Source organism: Dendropsophus ebraccatus, chromosome 1, assembly GCF_027789765.1.
Source record: "Dendropsophus ebraccatus isolate aDenEbr1 chromosome 1, aDenEbr1.pat, whole genome shotgun sequence".
Classification (NCBI taxonomy): domain Eukaryota; kingdom Metazoa; phylum Chordata; class Amphibia; order Anura; family Hylidae; genus Dendropsophus; species Dendropsophus ebraccatus.
This window is the reverse complement of record NC_091454.1, coordinates 85,017,659-85,035,503: the sequence shown is the minus strand read 5'-3', so window position 1 is coordinate 85,035,503 and position 17,845 is coordinate 85,017,659. Positions and strand designations below refer to the sequence as shown.

Genomic DNA, 17,845 nt, shown 5'->3' with positions numbered 1-17,845 from the left:
GCTGCACTGATTTCACTGATTGTGCAAAAGTCTGCAGTGAAACTAGGGCTGTGTTCACACATGTTTCATTGCAGTACTGCAGTGTATTCACAAATACGATGAAGTAACACAAGTAAATTACGCTAAATGGCCGACAGGATCAGAGCTGGAACTGCCAATCGCACCTGGAGAAAAAAAGAGGCATAAACAGTTTATCCCATGTAAGATAATATCAGATAAAGTCCTTATTATCACATGGTATACACTCCGGCTGGGATCCCTAGCGGCGCAAAAAAAAACCTGACATGTCAGTTTTCTGTAGCTGCTATTTACTGAATAGTGGCTGAAGAAAACCCGTCAGTGCACACAATTGGGTGCATCGGCGAATTGGGGTGTGGACTCGCACGGATGCGCCCGCATCTTAATTCATCAGGAGTGAAGAACTGATCTTCTCTGACACCGGCCGTTTTGTGACCCGGCTGGGTCACAGAGCGGCCGGTGTCTTACAAAGTGGGAACATGGCCTGATTTCTCATACTGCCAGAAATAAAATGTTTGCCCTGGACACTAAGGAACCAAGGGGTGTAATAAGGGTGCGTTCACGCTTGCGTTTTTTTTTTTATTTATTGGCTCCGTCCATATTAATAGAACAGAAATGCAAACAGATGCAAACGGACCTGTCAAAGACAATGCACAACGTATTCATGATTTTTATACCTGTTATAGAAGTACTTTTGCAGACTGACTTTCAATAAAAATACAGCACTACATCAGAAGTGGAAAATCTCCTGAGATGATGAAGAAAAGGAATCCTATGTGAAACGTGGCATGTGCGTAACAGTATTCCAGGGAAAAAATGAAAGTGTAACAAAGAAATACCACATGAATCAGCTGTAATTATGGGTACATAGACATGAATAACCTTGCTATATAAAGTCAATGAGGATTTATCTTGGTTCGGATTAGTATAAAATGCAATTGTAACCTAGTCAGTCTAGTAGGATGTTAACTGTTTCATGTTATATGTCTTTTAGTAACTTTGTAAGTTTAGTAAGTAATCAAACAAATGAACAAGGATGAACAAGGAACAAACACCTAAATGCTAGATTTATTCCTAATTTGGGTTCCAGCATTAAAGTCCTATTAGACAAAGCGATTTTTCGTTTTCTCTTATTACCAATAAACTTTTGCGAATGACCTAAATTCGTTCACCATAACACACAGAATGATAGTTGTTAGTTAGATTGTTCGTATACTCTGTACTGCTGATCCCAGCGAATGAATGATGTGTACATACACCGAATGATTTGTAAACGAACAAGGAATTATTAACAATGATTTTATGGTCAGCTTAAAAGATGCAATCAAAGACACAAGAATTAATTTTGGTTAGTTGTTTCATTGTTGTCTGCATACACATGGAAAGATAATAGCTTACATTCAAATAATAGAATGATTTGTCGCACAATGTTGTTAAAAGTCCCAGCACTGGAATCCACAGCGATTGTTGGACATAGGCACATAAGTGCACATTTGGCACATTCTCCCCCAACATTGTCCATGTAACAAGACAGACATGTCCTATCTCTTGTACGTGTGCACAGAGTTGGGAAAAGCAGCACTGAGAACCCCATCTTTCAAAAATTTTGACATGTCTCTAGAACATTCTCTATGGGGCATTGTTCAGTTCAGCACAATGTTCGTACAATCATTCACTGCAGAATTCCTATAACTTGCACTACAATTTTATATCTTTCAACAAATACTTAAGTTTCTTCTTCCTTAACTTTAGACCAGCCTCTGTACAATAATCCTCTTGGTACAGATTTTTTTAGTGTAGGTACAGTAGCAGATGAGATCATAATAAATAGCGATCGATATAGATGTAGAGACCTGGCACCCTGGTTTAGCACCCACACTACACACTACTCAGTAAACGGGTCTGGAAGCAGCTGGCTTTGTTCGTTGTGTAGCAGTGGTGTTGTATACCTACATCTCAGCTTCCATTCAAGGCCAGGCCCGGCCACTACACAGTGAACAAAGCCAGCTGCTTTCGGCCATGTTCACTGTATAGCATGCTGGCACCACAACAATCACGGGCAGATCTCACTCATCAGTCTGTTTTGCATAGAAAACCTAAGAACCTAAGGCCCCCAAAAATCTTTTATTGACATGCTATATGTTCATTTTTATATTTCTGTACATTATTTATTTATGAGGAAATTATTATTATTGTTATTATTATTATTATTATTATTATTATTATTATTTAATATTTAGGAAAACAGATAACACATTATCTTTGTGCTCCCTACTGCCCCATATACAGGTTCATGATAACAATAATCTTATGGTAACAGCTGAATAGATCCCTGCTTTTAGTCATCTGTATATAAAAAGTATAGGAAAGCAAGACTACTGGGTGTCACGGCCGCGGCGGCGTCCCGTGTTCCGGGCCACCGCCGCGACCTCCTCCTGTCCCATGCAGCCGCCGGGGTCCTTGTGCAGGGACCCGGCGCTGCTGCTAGTTCGGCCCCTGGGGGCGCCTCACCTCTCCTCCGCTCCTGTCTCCGTCTGTGCCGGCCGGCGCGCGCGTCCCCGCCTCCTAGGGCGCGCGCGCGCCGGCTGTCTCAGATTTAAAGGGCCAGTCCGTCCCTAATTGGTAGTTGCTCCCAATCACTCCCTATAAATCCCAGCATGCCCTGTCCTTCGTGTTGGAGCCTCTACATGCTTCCCATAGCGTTTGGCCCAGCCCCCTGTTGTTCCTGACCTTAGTCCCTGTTCCTTGTTCCTGTCTTCAGTCCTTGTCCCTAGTCCTTGCCCGCTGCCTTCCCATTGTTCCTGAGTCCTGTCCGCCACCTGCGAGCACGTCTACTATCCTCTGCCTGCACTATCTCCTGCCTACTGCTCCTGCCACGCCTCGCCTGCCGTCACTAGCAACCACGCCAGGGGTAGCGACCTGGGGGTCGCCTGCCGCAGCAAGTCCACCCCGCCTTGCGGCGGGCTCTGGTGAAAACCAGCGGCCCCTTAGACTCCGCTCCCTGGTGAGGCTAGTGCCATCGCTGGTGACGGTCCAGTGGATCCACTACTCCAGGCGTTACAGTAGGCTCCAACCATGGATCCCGGCGAGGTGCCTGATATCCGCGAAGTAGCCCGAGTGGTCGCCCTACAGGCGCAACAAATCCAGAAACAGTCGCAGCAGATCCAGCAACTCACTGCCGCCTTACAGCAGCATACTACAGCCCAGCGCACACCACCTCCTGCTGCTTTTTCTACACTCCGACTGGCTCTCCCAAGCAAATACTCTGGTGACTCCAAGTTGTGCAGAGGATTCCTGACTCAGTGCACCATGCATATTGAACTTTTAAGTAGTCAGTTTCCCACCGAGCGCTCTAAAGTGGCTTTCATCATCAGCCTATTGGAGGGTAGAGCTCTGGCCTGGGCCACACCACTGTGGGACCGAGATGATCCTGTTGCTGCCAATCTCCGAACCTTCCTAGTCGAGTTTCGCTCCGTCTTTGAGGAACCTGCCCGTGCGTCTTCGGCTGAGACTGCTCTCCTCAACCTCTCTCAAGGGAGCTCCTCTGTTGGTGACTACGCCATCCAGTTCCGCACCCCGGCGGCAGAATTAGACTGGAATGAGGCCGCTCTAATAGCCACCTTCAAGAGGGGCCTGTCCAGTCGGGTGAGAGACGTGCTTTCCGCCCGAGACCTACCTACCTCCCTGAACGAACTCATCCTACTGGCCACCAGGGTCGATACTCGTTTTTCGGAGAGAGAGGAGGAGGTCTGGCATGAACGGCGACTAGGCCTGTCCCGTCACCATCACCAGCTGGCGCCGGTCTTCCAGAATCCTGACGTTCCGGAGTCCCAGTCGACTCCTGAGATTCCTATGCAGGTGGAACGGGCTCACCTGACGCCTGATGAAAGACTTCGTCGTCTGGAGCTGAATCTCTGCCTCTACTGCGGTGGTTCGGATCACTTTCGGCTGAGATGTCCCCAACGTCCTCAAGCGTCCGGGAAACGCCAGCACCTAGGTCCGGTGGGAGAGGTCTCCCTGAGTGTGAATGCCACCTCTCCAAGTTTGTCTGTGCCAGTTTCCATCCAGACACCCTCAGGACAAACTCACCAGACTACTGCCTTTCTCGATTCTGGGTCAGCAGGCAATTTTATTGCAGCTACATTGGTCCAGAGATGGTGGCTACCCGTGACCCCACTAGCCAGACCCCTGACTATCTCCTCGGTCACGGGCGAGATTCTTACCGACCATGTGCACTACCAGACCGCACCTCTAGTCCTCCAGGTGGGCACTTCACATCTGGAAAAGATCTCCTTCTACGTCCTGCCCCATTCTTCTTCCACCATCCTCCTGGGACTCCCTTGGCTGCAATTACATGCCCCTAAGCTGGACTGGAGAACCGGGAAGATTCTCAGTTGGGGTCAGGACTGTTCCAACCAGTGTCTGAGGTCACCTCAGCCCAAGCACTCTATGTTGTCACCCGAGCCCGCCAAGCCTTTGTCCGGCCTACCGACGGAATACCAAGATTTGCCTGATGCCTCCTTCTGCAGGCAAGAAAGAGGGGGAGGCCAAAGGGGGGGGTACTGTCACGGCCGCGGCGGCGTCCCGTGTTCCGGGCCACCGCCGCAACCTCCTCCCGTCCCATGCAGCCACCAGGCTCCTTGTGCAGGGACCCGGCGCCGCTGCTAGTTCGGCCCCTGGGGGCGCCTCACCTCTCCTCCGCTCCTGTTTCCGTCTGTGCCGGCCGGCGCGCGCGTCCCCGCCTCCTAGGGCGCGCGCGCGCTGGCTGTCTCAGATTTAAAGGGCCAGTCCGTCCCTAATTGGTAGTTGCTCCCAATCACTCCCTATAAATCCCAGCATGCCCTGTCCCTCGTGTTGGAACCTCTACATGCTTCCCATAGCGTTTGGCCCAGCCCCCTGTTGTTCCTGACCTTAGTCCCTGTTCCTTGTTCCTGTCTTCAGTCCTTGTCCTTAGTCCTTGCCCACTGCCTTCCCATTGTTCCTGAGTCCTGTCCGCCACCTGCAATCACGTCTACTATCCTCTGCCTACTGCTCCTGCCACGCCTCGCCTGCCGTCACTAGCAACCAAGCCAGGGGTAGCGACCTGGTGAAAACCAGCGGCCCCTTAGACTCCGCTCCCTGGTGAGGCTAGTGCCATCGCTGGTGACGGTCCAGTGGATCCACTACTCCAGGCGTTACACTGGGAAATGTAGTCTGTTAGCAGTTCATAGAAAAAGGAACAGCAAGAGAGATGGAGCAGGCATTAATCTGCTTCAGAGGACCAGGACTGCTGTAAAACCATATGAAGAGTGTCAGAAGGGACATAGGTAAGAACCGTGCATTGTTTGGATTTTTTTTTCTTTTACCAAGTTTGGCCAGTTTCCCTTTAACTTTGATTTACCTGTAGTGTTTTACTGTTTAGGTTTCTCTGTAAATGGCATAGATTGCAGTGCTGTGCTATTTATGCGACTCCTATCAAAGTACATGATAACTACTAGAGATGAGCAAAGCATGCTTCATTTAACTTACGAAGCAGAACGCTCGGCTTTTGAATCCCAGACATAGGGTGCATCAATGTATTGCAAGCGATCTTCAGGTTATCCTTGGCCTGTATTCCCTGTCTCCATAGAGCTTCCAGACATCGGGATTCAAAAGCATTTATCCTCAAGGCCCTATTATATGGAGCAATAATTGGACGAATCAGGCTGAATCGGCCGATTATCGCTTAGCATAAGAAAGACATCGATCAGCTGATGAAGCAATCATCAGCTAATCGTTTCTTTAGGCCCCGGGCTAAAATCACTGGGCGCCATCTGTGCATGGCTATATGTATTAATGTTGCGGGGCCGATGGTTCAACAAAAAGGTCACATTATCTGTCCACGTTCCCGATGTTCTCCCGCATTCTGCTTCCTCCCCGGTCCAGTGTGCTGCAGCTTCAGAACGACCTGTCTGAGCTGACAAGCCACTCAGCCAATCACTGGCAGCTGCAGCATGTGGGATCAGGGAAGAAACATAGCACAGGAGAAGACCGGGAATGTGGACAGGTAATACAAACTGTTTGGGCAAAGGCTGCATGGACATCATCAACTATGATTGGACCGTGTAATAAGCCCAGTAAATGAGCGCTTTTCTAGCAGATCAGCACTTATTTACAGAATTGATCGGGCTGCCATTGGCCCGTGTAATAGGACCCTCAGAATCTGCCGTAAATGGCTGATAGATGAGGGTCTCTACCCTATCTAGATGCTATGGCTGAGGGTGGATGGGGAGCCAAAAACAGCCAAATTGGTTGCTTTGTTTACTTTACATAACTCCTGTGGGTATGTCATGAATGTCAATATGCAGATAGCATTTTATAGAGCAGGCGGAGAGGGTTCCCTGAGGAAGTTCCCAAAACGCTTGTTAGAATGCTGTGTGAATGGTAAATTCTGGTCACATATCTATGAGTAAATAAGATTGTGGGATAACCAGAAAAATATGAACATGCAATAATATGATTTACCATATTGAAAGCCCATAGAGTAAGAGACATTGGTGCTCCTGTTTTATATTTTATTTGGTGATTGTCTGTGTTAACATTTCTGCTGGATTTTTTATGATAATGTTTTTACCTTGTATCATGTATTCTAAATAAATCATGAATAAATAGTATGTTTTATATGGAAGCCCATGTTTTCCTTGTGCAATATGTAGTAAAGTGGGTTCACTGCAATACAAGCAACAGGCAGTGTTACAAATAGGGGTATAATATATCCCAGGATTTTCTATTGCTTTTTGAACCTTTTGGCCCAAATTTATCAAATGGTGTAAATTTTAGACTGGTGCAAACTGCCCCCAGCAACCAATCACAGCTCAGGTTTCAGCTCTGGTAAAATAAAAGCTGAGCTTTGATTGGTTGCTGAGGCCAGTTTGCACCAGTCTAAGTTTTACACCCTTTGATAAATCACCCCCTTTGTGTTTATTTGATATATATTTTGGGGGGGAAAAATCAACCTTGCCTGTTATAAATTACAAAATTCAAATAAATTACATTTTATATTACATTTGTCTGCTACATCCCAAACACAGCACAGCACAGCACACACAGCCAATGACATGTGCAGAGACTTGTTAGTTCATGAACTTTTCCCCCCTGCCTACTGAGTACTGATTAACAGCTTTCTGCCTATGCTGTGTATAGACAGAAAGCTGTCAATCAGCTTGGAGAGGGGGCAGTGACTGGGTATAAAAAGTCTCCACTGATTTTATAAGATCTGATGCATAACCAACAAGTAATACATCACTGGTATAAGTGTAACTAGTTAAAGCGAATGTTCCATTAGGTACATTCGCTTTAAGTGTAGCATATCAACAGAACTATCAGGCCCTGACCCCCGGCTGAAGCACTGGAGACGGCCCGGCCCACACCAAGTGGGAAGAAACCCCTGACCCTCTGTGACGTGGCTCCATTAGAATCAATAGAACCGGGCCATGGTTCAAAAAAAGGACCACGGCATCGGCTTCCCCACGGTGGCGGCGTTCTATTGATATGGTACACTTGAAGCAATTGTACCTGATGGTACATTCGCTTTAAGGCACAGCCTATGAATCAGGTATAGAAAGATGTAAAGGGATAATGCACAAAGTATTGTTATAGTACAGGTATATATAATACAATAATTCCATAGAAAAGGAATAAAATACACAAAAGTGTAATCATGTACATTACAGCAAAGGATGGAAATACACAATCATGTCACAGTAGAAGAGTAATGCAAAAGGGAATTCACAGTGAAGAGATAACATAGAAGGGATGCTAAATATAACTTACTACTTCGTAAAGATGGGACCCCTTTGCTATTCTTCTATCAAAGTAATTACTACCATCCTTTTGGTTAGACTTTATGGTAGTGGTAAAAAGTCTACAGAAAAAGTCAAATTCAAAGTTCTCACTAGAGATATAAGATTCAAATTTAAAGGGGTTGGCCACTTTATATTAAAATAGTTCAGTGTACAGTATTAGTAAGTGTACTCACTGAATATACTGACAGCAGTTCCCTGTATACCTCATAGAGCTAAAATTAGACTCCCCTCCTCCAGGCTATGCTGCCCTGCTTTGTGGTGAGTCTGTCCATAAGATTGCCAACATAGAGGAGCATGTGACCATGCTCCGCCCCAGTGTTCTCCATTGGCAAATACAGGCTCAATGGTGGACAATGGGGGTGGGGGGTGGGGGGGTGCCATTGTCACATGCTCCATCATGTCGGCCATCTTATGGACAGACTCACCACAGAGCTGGGCAGTACAGCCTGGAGGAGGGGAGCCTGATTTTAGCTCTATGAGGTACACAGGGAGTTGCTGTCAGTAAGTAATGTGAATACAGTTACTAATACTGTACACTAAACTATCTTGCTATGAAATGGCCAACCCCTTTAAATTACACCACTTTTTCCTCTACCCAGCGATTTTCTGGTGTTGACGCTGCTTGACCTGGGAATCAGTTGATCATTTGTGGGTCTGGAAATGGTCAACAATAAATAGACTTTTTTCCCTTCTGTTACTGCTAGCAAAACAGGCCCATTCTAAACAAATACACATCATATGACCAATCAGAAATCTTTGTTTCCTCAAAGCTTCAAAGGGTAATTGTTTGTTCTAGGCAAGAACAACCGTAAGTGAAAGGATAATCTGCAAACTAGAGGATAGGTGCAAAGTGTAAATCTATGAATGACAGCGTATGCTTTGCAAAAAAGGAGGTTATCCACATGCATTGATGGTAGTTTATTCAGGAGAACCATATAGAACATATGCAATGCCTAATGTCACTAAGGGCTCATGGATAAAATTCTATTACAGCTTCATACAAAAAGCACTCCATATGTCTCCATACAAGCTCTGCTGTTTGCATAAAGAGTTATATTTGGCTGAATCTTCACTTCTTTTCTTTTTTACCTGAGATTAAGATAGATAGCACATTAATATAATTATTGTGAATGGCAAAGCTGCTATTTTCTTCTTTATATAGATATGATTGCACACCTGGTGTTAGCCTTGAGGCAGGCATGGTGGTACATGTTAAGCCTCTGCCTTACAGGTATATATACGTTTCATATGCTTTCAAGAGTGAACTTCAAATGAATGTACAAGGAAATCAGGAATATATATCTACATGTATACGTATTCCTTGTACATTCAAGTTCAATCCAAAAATGCATTAAGCATCAAATAAGAAAATGAGCTAGTCTCTAAGGTAAGATATGTACATTGGTCTATGTGAGATATATGCAAATACGCCACTTTATAATATTATAGTATTTAAGCTAAAGTTATAGTTTCCAGTTATGAATGTCTGATTCATGTCGTATGCCTACATGAATTCATAAAATATGTCCAAATGTGATGTTTGCAGAAATCATTAGAAGACGTGGAAGAACAAGGACTCAGTCCATAAAATATTTAACCTGGGGTGTGCTGGAGTCAACTTCAAATGCTATCTGATGTTACCCAATACATTAACCAGCAGAACAAACACTGTATAGTTTGGGAGAAAGGAAAGCCTAACAAGAAACATTTATGATACCTCAAACTTTTCTATCAGACTTAGCAAAAAAAGAAAAAAAAAAAGGAAAACTCCCTGGCCCTCCCTTCTTAAAAGTGTCAGTTTAATGACTGAAGTCACACAAACAATACTATAAACAGTACAATACAATGTGCACATGACTGTGAAATGTGAAAGAAAAGGCTGATAAAGTTCTGGCTAAAGACGTTGGAGACATATCATTACCATATGATCTAATGTGGGTGTCAGCCTGGATTGTGTTCATTGAAGGAAACTGAATTCTCTAGCAGTGCTTGGGAATAGGAGCAGGAGGGTTTTCACTAAGTGACAGTCACAGAGCACTGGGTCTACCCCCTCCTCCTCTGCACACCTGTAGGCTCCTTTTGTCTGGACTCAATATTTAAATTACATCTCTACTTTGAAAGTCCTTCTTCCAAATCCCAGGACTACCAGGTATGGATTATATTAGCAAGGAAAATAAAAAAAAGAAATGATTTTTATTTTCTATATTCATTTTATTCTAAAAAATAGAAACTTTTTGTTAAGCACTAAACTGTCAATCCCTATTAGTCTGCATTGGTCTTTCATGTAAAGCTTGTTGCTAATATATTGTTTTGTCCAGTTGCTGCTCATTTTAGGTTGCATATTATACTAAAATTAGATCAAGGTAGCACATCTGCACAGATGGAGTGTATATGGCAGCATACTAATAAAGTGCTGACATTGATATGATTTATTGTGGCTAGAAAGTTCACCATACTTACTGAGGATTAGGAGATGTGTCCATGTGTTGCTGTGAGATATCCTGCAGACTATGTAGCATGAAGCATATTACAAACCAGGGTTTCTGCATTGTCAGCTAAGTGGTATGCTTAAATGTAATGACAGGTTGTAACTTAATTGTTTAAGTACACTATAAGAATCTTTAACTAAGTGCTGTCATTGTGCATGTCTGTGCAATGGTGCTTTGTTACTATCTAATTTGTGGCACTATTGTAATGAATAGCTAAAGAATATGTAGTCACTGTAAGCTTGATGACCACAACACTGACTTTATATGCAAACATGTCAACCTGAACATGTATAATGAATGGAAACTAGTCGTGCACAACAGACTCACTGCTCACTGCAAAGATCTTCCCATGTATATAAAATTGGTATATATATATACTGTATATATATATATATATATATATATATATTAAATTAAGCCATGCAATATGTAAATTGTAATATATTAATGAATCACACGAATTTCTGTTAACTTGAAAATGAATACCGGAACATTATCATAGTAAATGGGAAGGCATTGTAAAAGCTTGCCTTTATGTCTCAGCTCCACCCCTATATATATGAACAGCATATGTAAAACAATGTACTTTCATTTCTACATTTCTATTCTATATCATGATATCACTATAAGTGACATTCTAATTGGTTATACTAGTATTTTATTTTTATGATTAATTGATTGATGAGAGCAAGCCAAGGATACTCAAAGCAGATTTCAGAGTGGAAATTCCAAAGTTATTTCTGCACAGATTTGGCATGGAAATCCCATTTGGGATTTTTCAATGTTTTTCTTCAAACATTTTCCAAAGTATAATCATAGTCTTAAAACATATGCATTTCATGGTTTGTCTCATGAAAGACAAGTCCTCAGTTCTAAAATATATTTCCCCTTAGAAACAGTTGTTGTATTTGATAGATCTTTTATACATTCTTTTATAAAAAAGATCATGTCTGCAGAGACATGATGCTAAACATTTTGTATTTTCAATTATTATTTACTTGCATGTATTTATAGTTTACCGTGTTTTATCCATGCTGTAAATAAACATATATTTAGGGCTGCACTGTACTGTCCATAAATTAAGTCTACAAATCAGATTCTAATATGGCCATAGGCTGTGGATGCTGTTTGATGACTAACAGCCCCAAGGAAAGGAAGTGGTAATTGTACTTCCTGTTTATGTAAGATTAGAAAGCAATAGTCATTCATGCTTCTGTCTCACTTCAACTGACTCCAGATGTCTTTCATATACCCAAGATATTTATACATATCTCCTATAGCATAAAGATAGATAGATAGATAGATAGATAGATAGATAGATAGATAGATAGATTAAACACACACAAAGGCATGTGTCATTTTACTTGCACATTTACAATAAGAATATAAATGGAATACCAAACAAGATGAACAAAGAGTCAAGTTTCATAAAAACCCAGTTCACCTTTAAGCATACTTTTTTTGGTACAAGGAAACCAGAATACCCAAAGGAAACCCACACAAACAGGGGTGGAGTGTACATACAAGCAGATTATGCCTTTGGTCAGACTGGAACTCACAAGCACTATTATAATTTCAACTGATATAGTTATACTTGTAGGGCTCGTCCAGTTAACTATTTCTACAAATACAATAGTTTAGAAAACCTTTCTCCTTCCCCTGATATGTTGCTCTCTTTCTTCTATTGTTGACAGCTGGTTGTCTAGCTTACTTATTGTGGTGTAAAAGCAGTCATCTTGCTGTTTTTATATAGCTATCATGTAGATGTATAGAGAAATAGTTTATATATACTGTATAATATATATACATATGTAACCTAGGCAGCAACTTGTCAACAATGTGAGGGAAAGAGTGACATATGAGGAAACAGAGGCAAGTTTGCTAAATAAATGTATTTGTAAAAAATCGGAATACCCCTTTATGTGATATCCTGAATGCCATATTGTCATTGCTTTAAGAAAAATCTTCAAAGCATCAATAGAATGAGGTTTTGAGATTCGTAAATTTAGAATGCACTGTGTATGTTTTATTATTATGAAACAGTAATAAAGCATGCAGGGTAACCTGAATATATTAATTTCAAATTAATTTTTACTTTTTTTTCGCTATTTTTCTTATGACTCTTCTTGCTTTTCAGGTTTCATTGATTTGTTCAGTTATAGATGATCTGACACCATGAAAGCAATTATCATCCTCGCCTTACTTGCAACAGTCTGCTACTCCAAGCCCTTCTATCAAAAAGGTCTCTTTGATTTTATGCTAGAAGATGAAGGCTCTGGTATAGACACAACCCCAGTAGATGAGCCCGTAGGACCTACATGCCCATTCCGTTGTCAATGTCACCTTCGAGTTGTGCAGTGTTCTGATATTGGTAAGTTTTGTCTTAGGACTTAGAAGTTTAGTCTCTCCATTGTAATGTTTTTGTATAGTGGTAAACCCTTCTTTATAAAGCTTTCATAGAGCAAAACTTTTTATTTAATGTAATGTAACATATAGGTGAGGTTCCACAAAAAACAGAATTGTTAACAGGAAATTATAAGGTTTCTTCATGGTTTTTAGTGGGCAATAACGTCTGGATAGCACAAGAATGTGCAAAAAAAGGTCTGTGGAGCCTTAGTTATGAGTCTCAAAATATGGGAATAGCCCGATATCCCTACTGGGAAGAAAACCTGTTGCCAAGGGGTGCCTCCCAGCGGGGAGATCACCAAACCTCCCTTATACATAAACCATTAAGTCAAATTCAGTTGCTAGTATTGGGACACAAATGGGGAAATACCAGGGTGGCCCCTTTTACATCATAGTCTAACTCGAGTATTGCGTCCAGACAAGGGATTACCAAAGCCAGGCATCTATCCACAGACAGCTGTTTCAGCGTATTGATCCTCATTAGTGTGGAGGATTCTGACTAATTGGGGCAATAAAGAGTAGACCAGCAAAACACAACAATCACTGAGCTCAGTGAGATCAGCAAAAGAAAATCCAATGGAGTACCCTTTCCAGAGTCTCCATTGATACATTGCCCCCTAAAAATAGCACAAGAATAGTTTGATTCCTCAAGTTTCTTTATCCATTATTTAGTCCATGCATTTTATATTCAATCTGGTGAATATGCACATATTGTACTTTACATTTATTTCTTATGGGTAATTTTCTTTTTTTTTATACAATAAGAATTTAGTTTGAGATTAAAGGGCCATTTTAGTTTCAGTAGTAAAGCTTATCCGCTGTGTGAATAAATTTTTCAAGGGTCATAGTGTGCTTTCTGTATGAATTCTGGTAATATTTCCTTTTATAGTGTTAAAAGGAAACTATCAGCAAGTCAAATTTAACCTGCTGATAACTCCCTATAGTGTCGGGGATGCTAAGGAGGAAGGTATGTGTCTCACCTTCCTCCTTGGTGCCGGTAGATTTGTCTAACCTGCTGATAGTTCCCTTTTAAAGGCTTTCTTGATCATGTAATCATCACACAGATGCATGTTTTGTTGCAGTTTAGTTAAAAGACATCACATGTAGAAGAATAGTCAAATATCCTTACATTGTAAAGGCCCTATTACGTTACGGACGATAATCATCTGGTGTAATAGAAGACAGCGATCAGCCGACATGAACGCTGTCGGCAGATGATTGTCTGTCGTTGTCTTTCAACATGCTTAAAAAGAAACAACTAAAATAGCAACGATCTGCTGCCATCGCTATCTTTTATGGACTGTATGATCTAACGATCACCCGGGAAGCCCCCCCGCAGCCCCCCGTGGCCCCTCCAGCTCTTAACCACTCGCTGCTGACATGTGTAATAGTGCTGGCAGCAATTGGGGAACGAGAAGCAAGCGAGCGCTAGTTTTCTCCTCTCCATCGCCCTGTGTAATAGGGGCTTGAGCTGACAGATAATCTTTTAAGAGTACTTACCCATTACCCTCCGCCCTATACTTATCATAAACTCAGGAGACTGGCAACTCACTGGGGGATCTGGTTACATGCTGCTTATAGAGAGCTGCTCCACTAGGGTTTAATAAAAAATATTTGAAGATAATAGAAAAAAATGATTAATGATCTGGGTTTTGGAAGAAATGACCTAAGAATTCATCAGCAAAGAAGGAATGGCAATACCAGATTTTCAGTATTTTTCACCTGGAGTCACAGGAAATGAGCGCTGGGGAGCAGGAGTGGGATTAAAAAACAAACAAACAAAAAAACTTAGCTTCACCTGCTTCCAAGACCAGCCTCCTCATCCAGTCACTGGTTGAGACAGGACACTGCTTCAGTCAGTGATTTGATGAGATGGCAGGTCCTGCTCTCAATGTTCATCATGGAAGCAGAAGTTTTCAATTCAAACAAAAGTGTAATTTTCTTGTGAAAATTGATTAGTTATAAAAACACTTCCAGTGGCAACCTTGTGGTACGTAATATTCCAGGTCACAATTGTAAATATGTTTAGCTGCGATTTCTTTATGGTTTTGGTACAGCAAAGTATATTTGCAACTGTAAATAGTCTCAGTGCTGCTTGAGGAACTTCTTCAAGTACAATGCTTCTTCAACATTTGGCATCATCTCATGTTCCCCCTGTCACCATGATCTCCAGTCACATATATAATCACTTTGTTTTTTATCCTAAACTCCATCCAATGTCAAATTTGCCTTTTTATGTAAACATACTTGTATCTGTCCTAGCAGTTCAATAACCAATAACCAATATTGTTTAATCACTTTCTATCTATTTTTCCACTCAGCCCTCTCTAGTGAAATCAATGATCTGCCACAGACTTGGGGAAAACATACTGTCATTGTTAGAGCAATAGTAAAGACTTATGTTTGTGCTTTGCTATCATGACACCCCCAGTGATTCTAGGTGCTTTCTCTGTATGGCACCAACAGTCTCTCCTAAAAGCTATGCCTCTAAAGGAGATTGGTTATGTGTAATCCAAAAACCGCAATATGAAATTGTAATATGGAGGTGTAGTAGAGACCCATACACCTTTATGGGTGCCATATTGAAGAGGTTATCCCAAGAGTTAAAGTTATCTCCTATTTACAGTATGGTGAATAACTAGCTGATCTGTGGGGTCGGACCACTGGAACTCTTGCCATTTCTGAGAACAGAGATTAATTGTCTCTTGAATGAATGGGGCAGCAATGTGCATGTGCAGCCAGTTCTTCGTTTACTTTCTATTGAGCTTCTGAACATTGTAGAGTTGGGCAATGTTCAGAAGCCATAGAGAATGAATAGTTCACGTGATGTGCATGTACTTCATTAGTTTAGAGAAAGTTAATCTCCATTCCTGGAATTGGTGAGGATCCCAATGATTGGACCCCACATATCAACTAGTTCCCTCTATACCGGGAGTAGAGGATGATATTTGATCTTGAGATAATCCCTTTAAGTCTTAGGGCCCTATTCCACAGTAAAGATAATCGGCCGGATCGGCCCCATTTGGCCCGATTCGTCCGATTATCGTTCGGTGAAATAGAGAGAACGATCAGCCGATGATCGTGTCATCGGCTGATAGTTCATTTAGGGCCAGACCTAAAATCATCGTTCCCCCACCGCGTATCGCTATGGTTGAATAGTGGTGCGCGGCGGGCGACCGACGATTTGAGAAGCAGCAGCAGCATACATTACCTGTCCAGGCTTCTTCTCCGCGCTGTCTTCATCCCCGAGTCCTGCACGCTCTATCTTCAGAATGGCTGGTCAGCTGACGGAGCGCTCAGCCAATCACAGGCCGGGGCCGTTGCGGCCTGTGATTGGCTGAGTGTGGCCTGTCAGCTGACCGGCCATTCTGAAGATAGAGCGCGCGTGACCCAGGGATGAAGACAGCGCGGAGAAGAAGCCTGGACAGGTATTGTATGATGCTGCAAGGGCTGCAAGGACATCGGTAACGATCGGTCCCTGCAGCCCTCGCTCAACGATCATCGGGCCTTGGAATAGGCCTAGTAAACGAGCGGCGATCTAGCAGATCGCCGCTCGTTTACATCGTTGATCGTGCCCTCCTCGGCCCTTGGAATAGGACCCTTAGTTATAATTACCAAGATGATAATTTCATATCAGATTGTAAAGATTGTAAATTAAGTCATTTTTAGTCATCAAGATAAAACTTTTTTTCATGTTTTACCTCATTGCATCTAAGATTAGAAGCATTTTACTTATTATTTCACACATTATATTATACTTTTTTATACCTGCAAAATGACATTACATCCTATTCTTCATGATATTTAAATGGCTTATGGCTCAGAACTGTCCCTTAGAAATTAAACATCTTTCCCATGTTGTTCTCACAGTCAACCTTACTGCAGCTTCATAAGGATTAAATGGCCAGGACCAGAGTTTTCCCCAATCCCTGCCATTGCTTTCAGTCATAACAGTTGTGCCTGAAATATAATATATGGTGCTGAATAATACCAAAGGAGGCTGAGCTGCAATACCAGACAGACACAGTCCACAGACAAAAGTACATCTGTAAAAAAAAACAAAAAACCTCAGACAACCCATTTAATGAAGTATTAGGCTATGTTCACACAGCGTAAGAGACCGGCCGTTCCGTGACCCCGGATGATCTTTCTGGCTGCAGGGTTCTGATGCAGGCGTATCAGCGCGCGCCCGCATCAGAACCTCCCACAGCACACAATGAAGCAAGCGGCCGGAGCCGCTCGCTTCATTGTGTGAACTGACAGGGTTTCCTACAGCCTAATTTGCCGCCGCAGAAAACTGACATGTCAGTTATTTGCGGCACCGTATGGGATCCCAGCCGGAGTGCATACAATGTGTATACGCTCTGGCCTGATCCCATAGAAGATAGGCTATGTTAAACACCGCACAAAGCCTTAAAGTGTCACTGTCGTGAATTTTTTTTTTGCAGAAATCAATAGTCCAGGCGATTTTAAGAAACTTTGTAATTGGGTTTATTATCCGAGAAATGCATTTTTATCATGAAAAAGCAGTTTGAAGCTCTCCCCCCTGTCTTCATTGTTCTCCTATGGAGAGAGCTAAAGAAAAGACCAAAACAGGACAACAAAGAGTTAATCTACAAATCCCTCACTCGTTATCTGTTCTGACCATCACCAGTGACCTGTCTGAGCTCGGATTACAGCTGTCACCCAGCTCCGTGCCTGTAATCCTCTGTTATCTGCTTTCTGCTGCCGGCTAACTCCCTCCTTCCTCCTCCCCCCTCCCCTCTCCCTAGAGCAGACAGGGGACGTCTCCTGCAACAAGTCACAATTTTCAGATTTTTCAGAGTGGATGAAAAAGAGGAAGGAGGGGGGGACCTGGGAAAAGGCTTTTTACATGCAGATAATGGCAGATTTGGCTAATAAACCCAATTACAAAGTTTCTTAAAATCGCCTGGACTATTGATTTCTGCAAAAAAAAAAAAAATACGACAGTGACTCTTTAAAGCCTTAAAATGGAAAGCTTTAATCCTCATCAAACTTTCCGATAATCCCAAACTAAGATTAGTTGTCCATAGTTTCCACATTTCAGTTCAGAATAAGGTATAAAATGTTAAAAATGTGTTTCTGTCT

At 42.4% G+C, this 17,845-nt stretch overlaps 1 protein-coding gene across 1 annotated transcript in view; it reads left to right on the top strand.

The window, feature by feature from the left end:
• The first annotated feature begins 9,740 nt into the window (after positions 1 to 9,740).
• DCN (decorin) overlaps positions 9,741 to 17,845 on the top strand; it is a 56,630-nt gene continuing 48,525 nt past the window's right edge. Inside the window, exons 1-2 of the mRNA XM_069974215.1 lie at positions 9,741 to 9,990; positions 12,468 to 12,701. Coding sequence (XP_069830316.1) covers positions 12,506 to 12,701 — 196 coding nt within the window. The 5' untranslated portion in view covers positions 9,741 to 9,990; positions 12,468 to 12,505. The remainder of the gene's footprint in view (positions 9,991 to 12,467; positions 12,702 to 17,845) is intronic.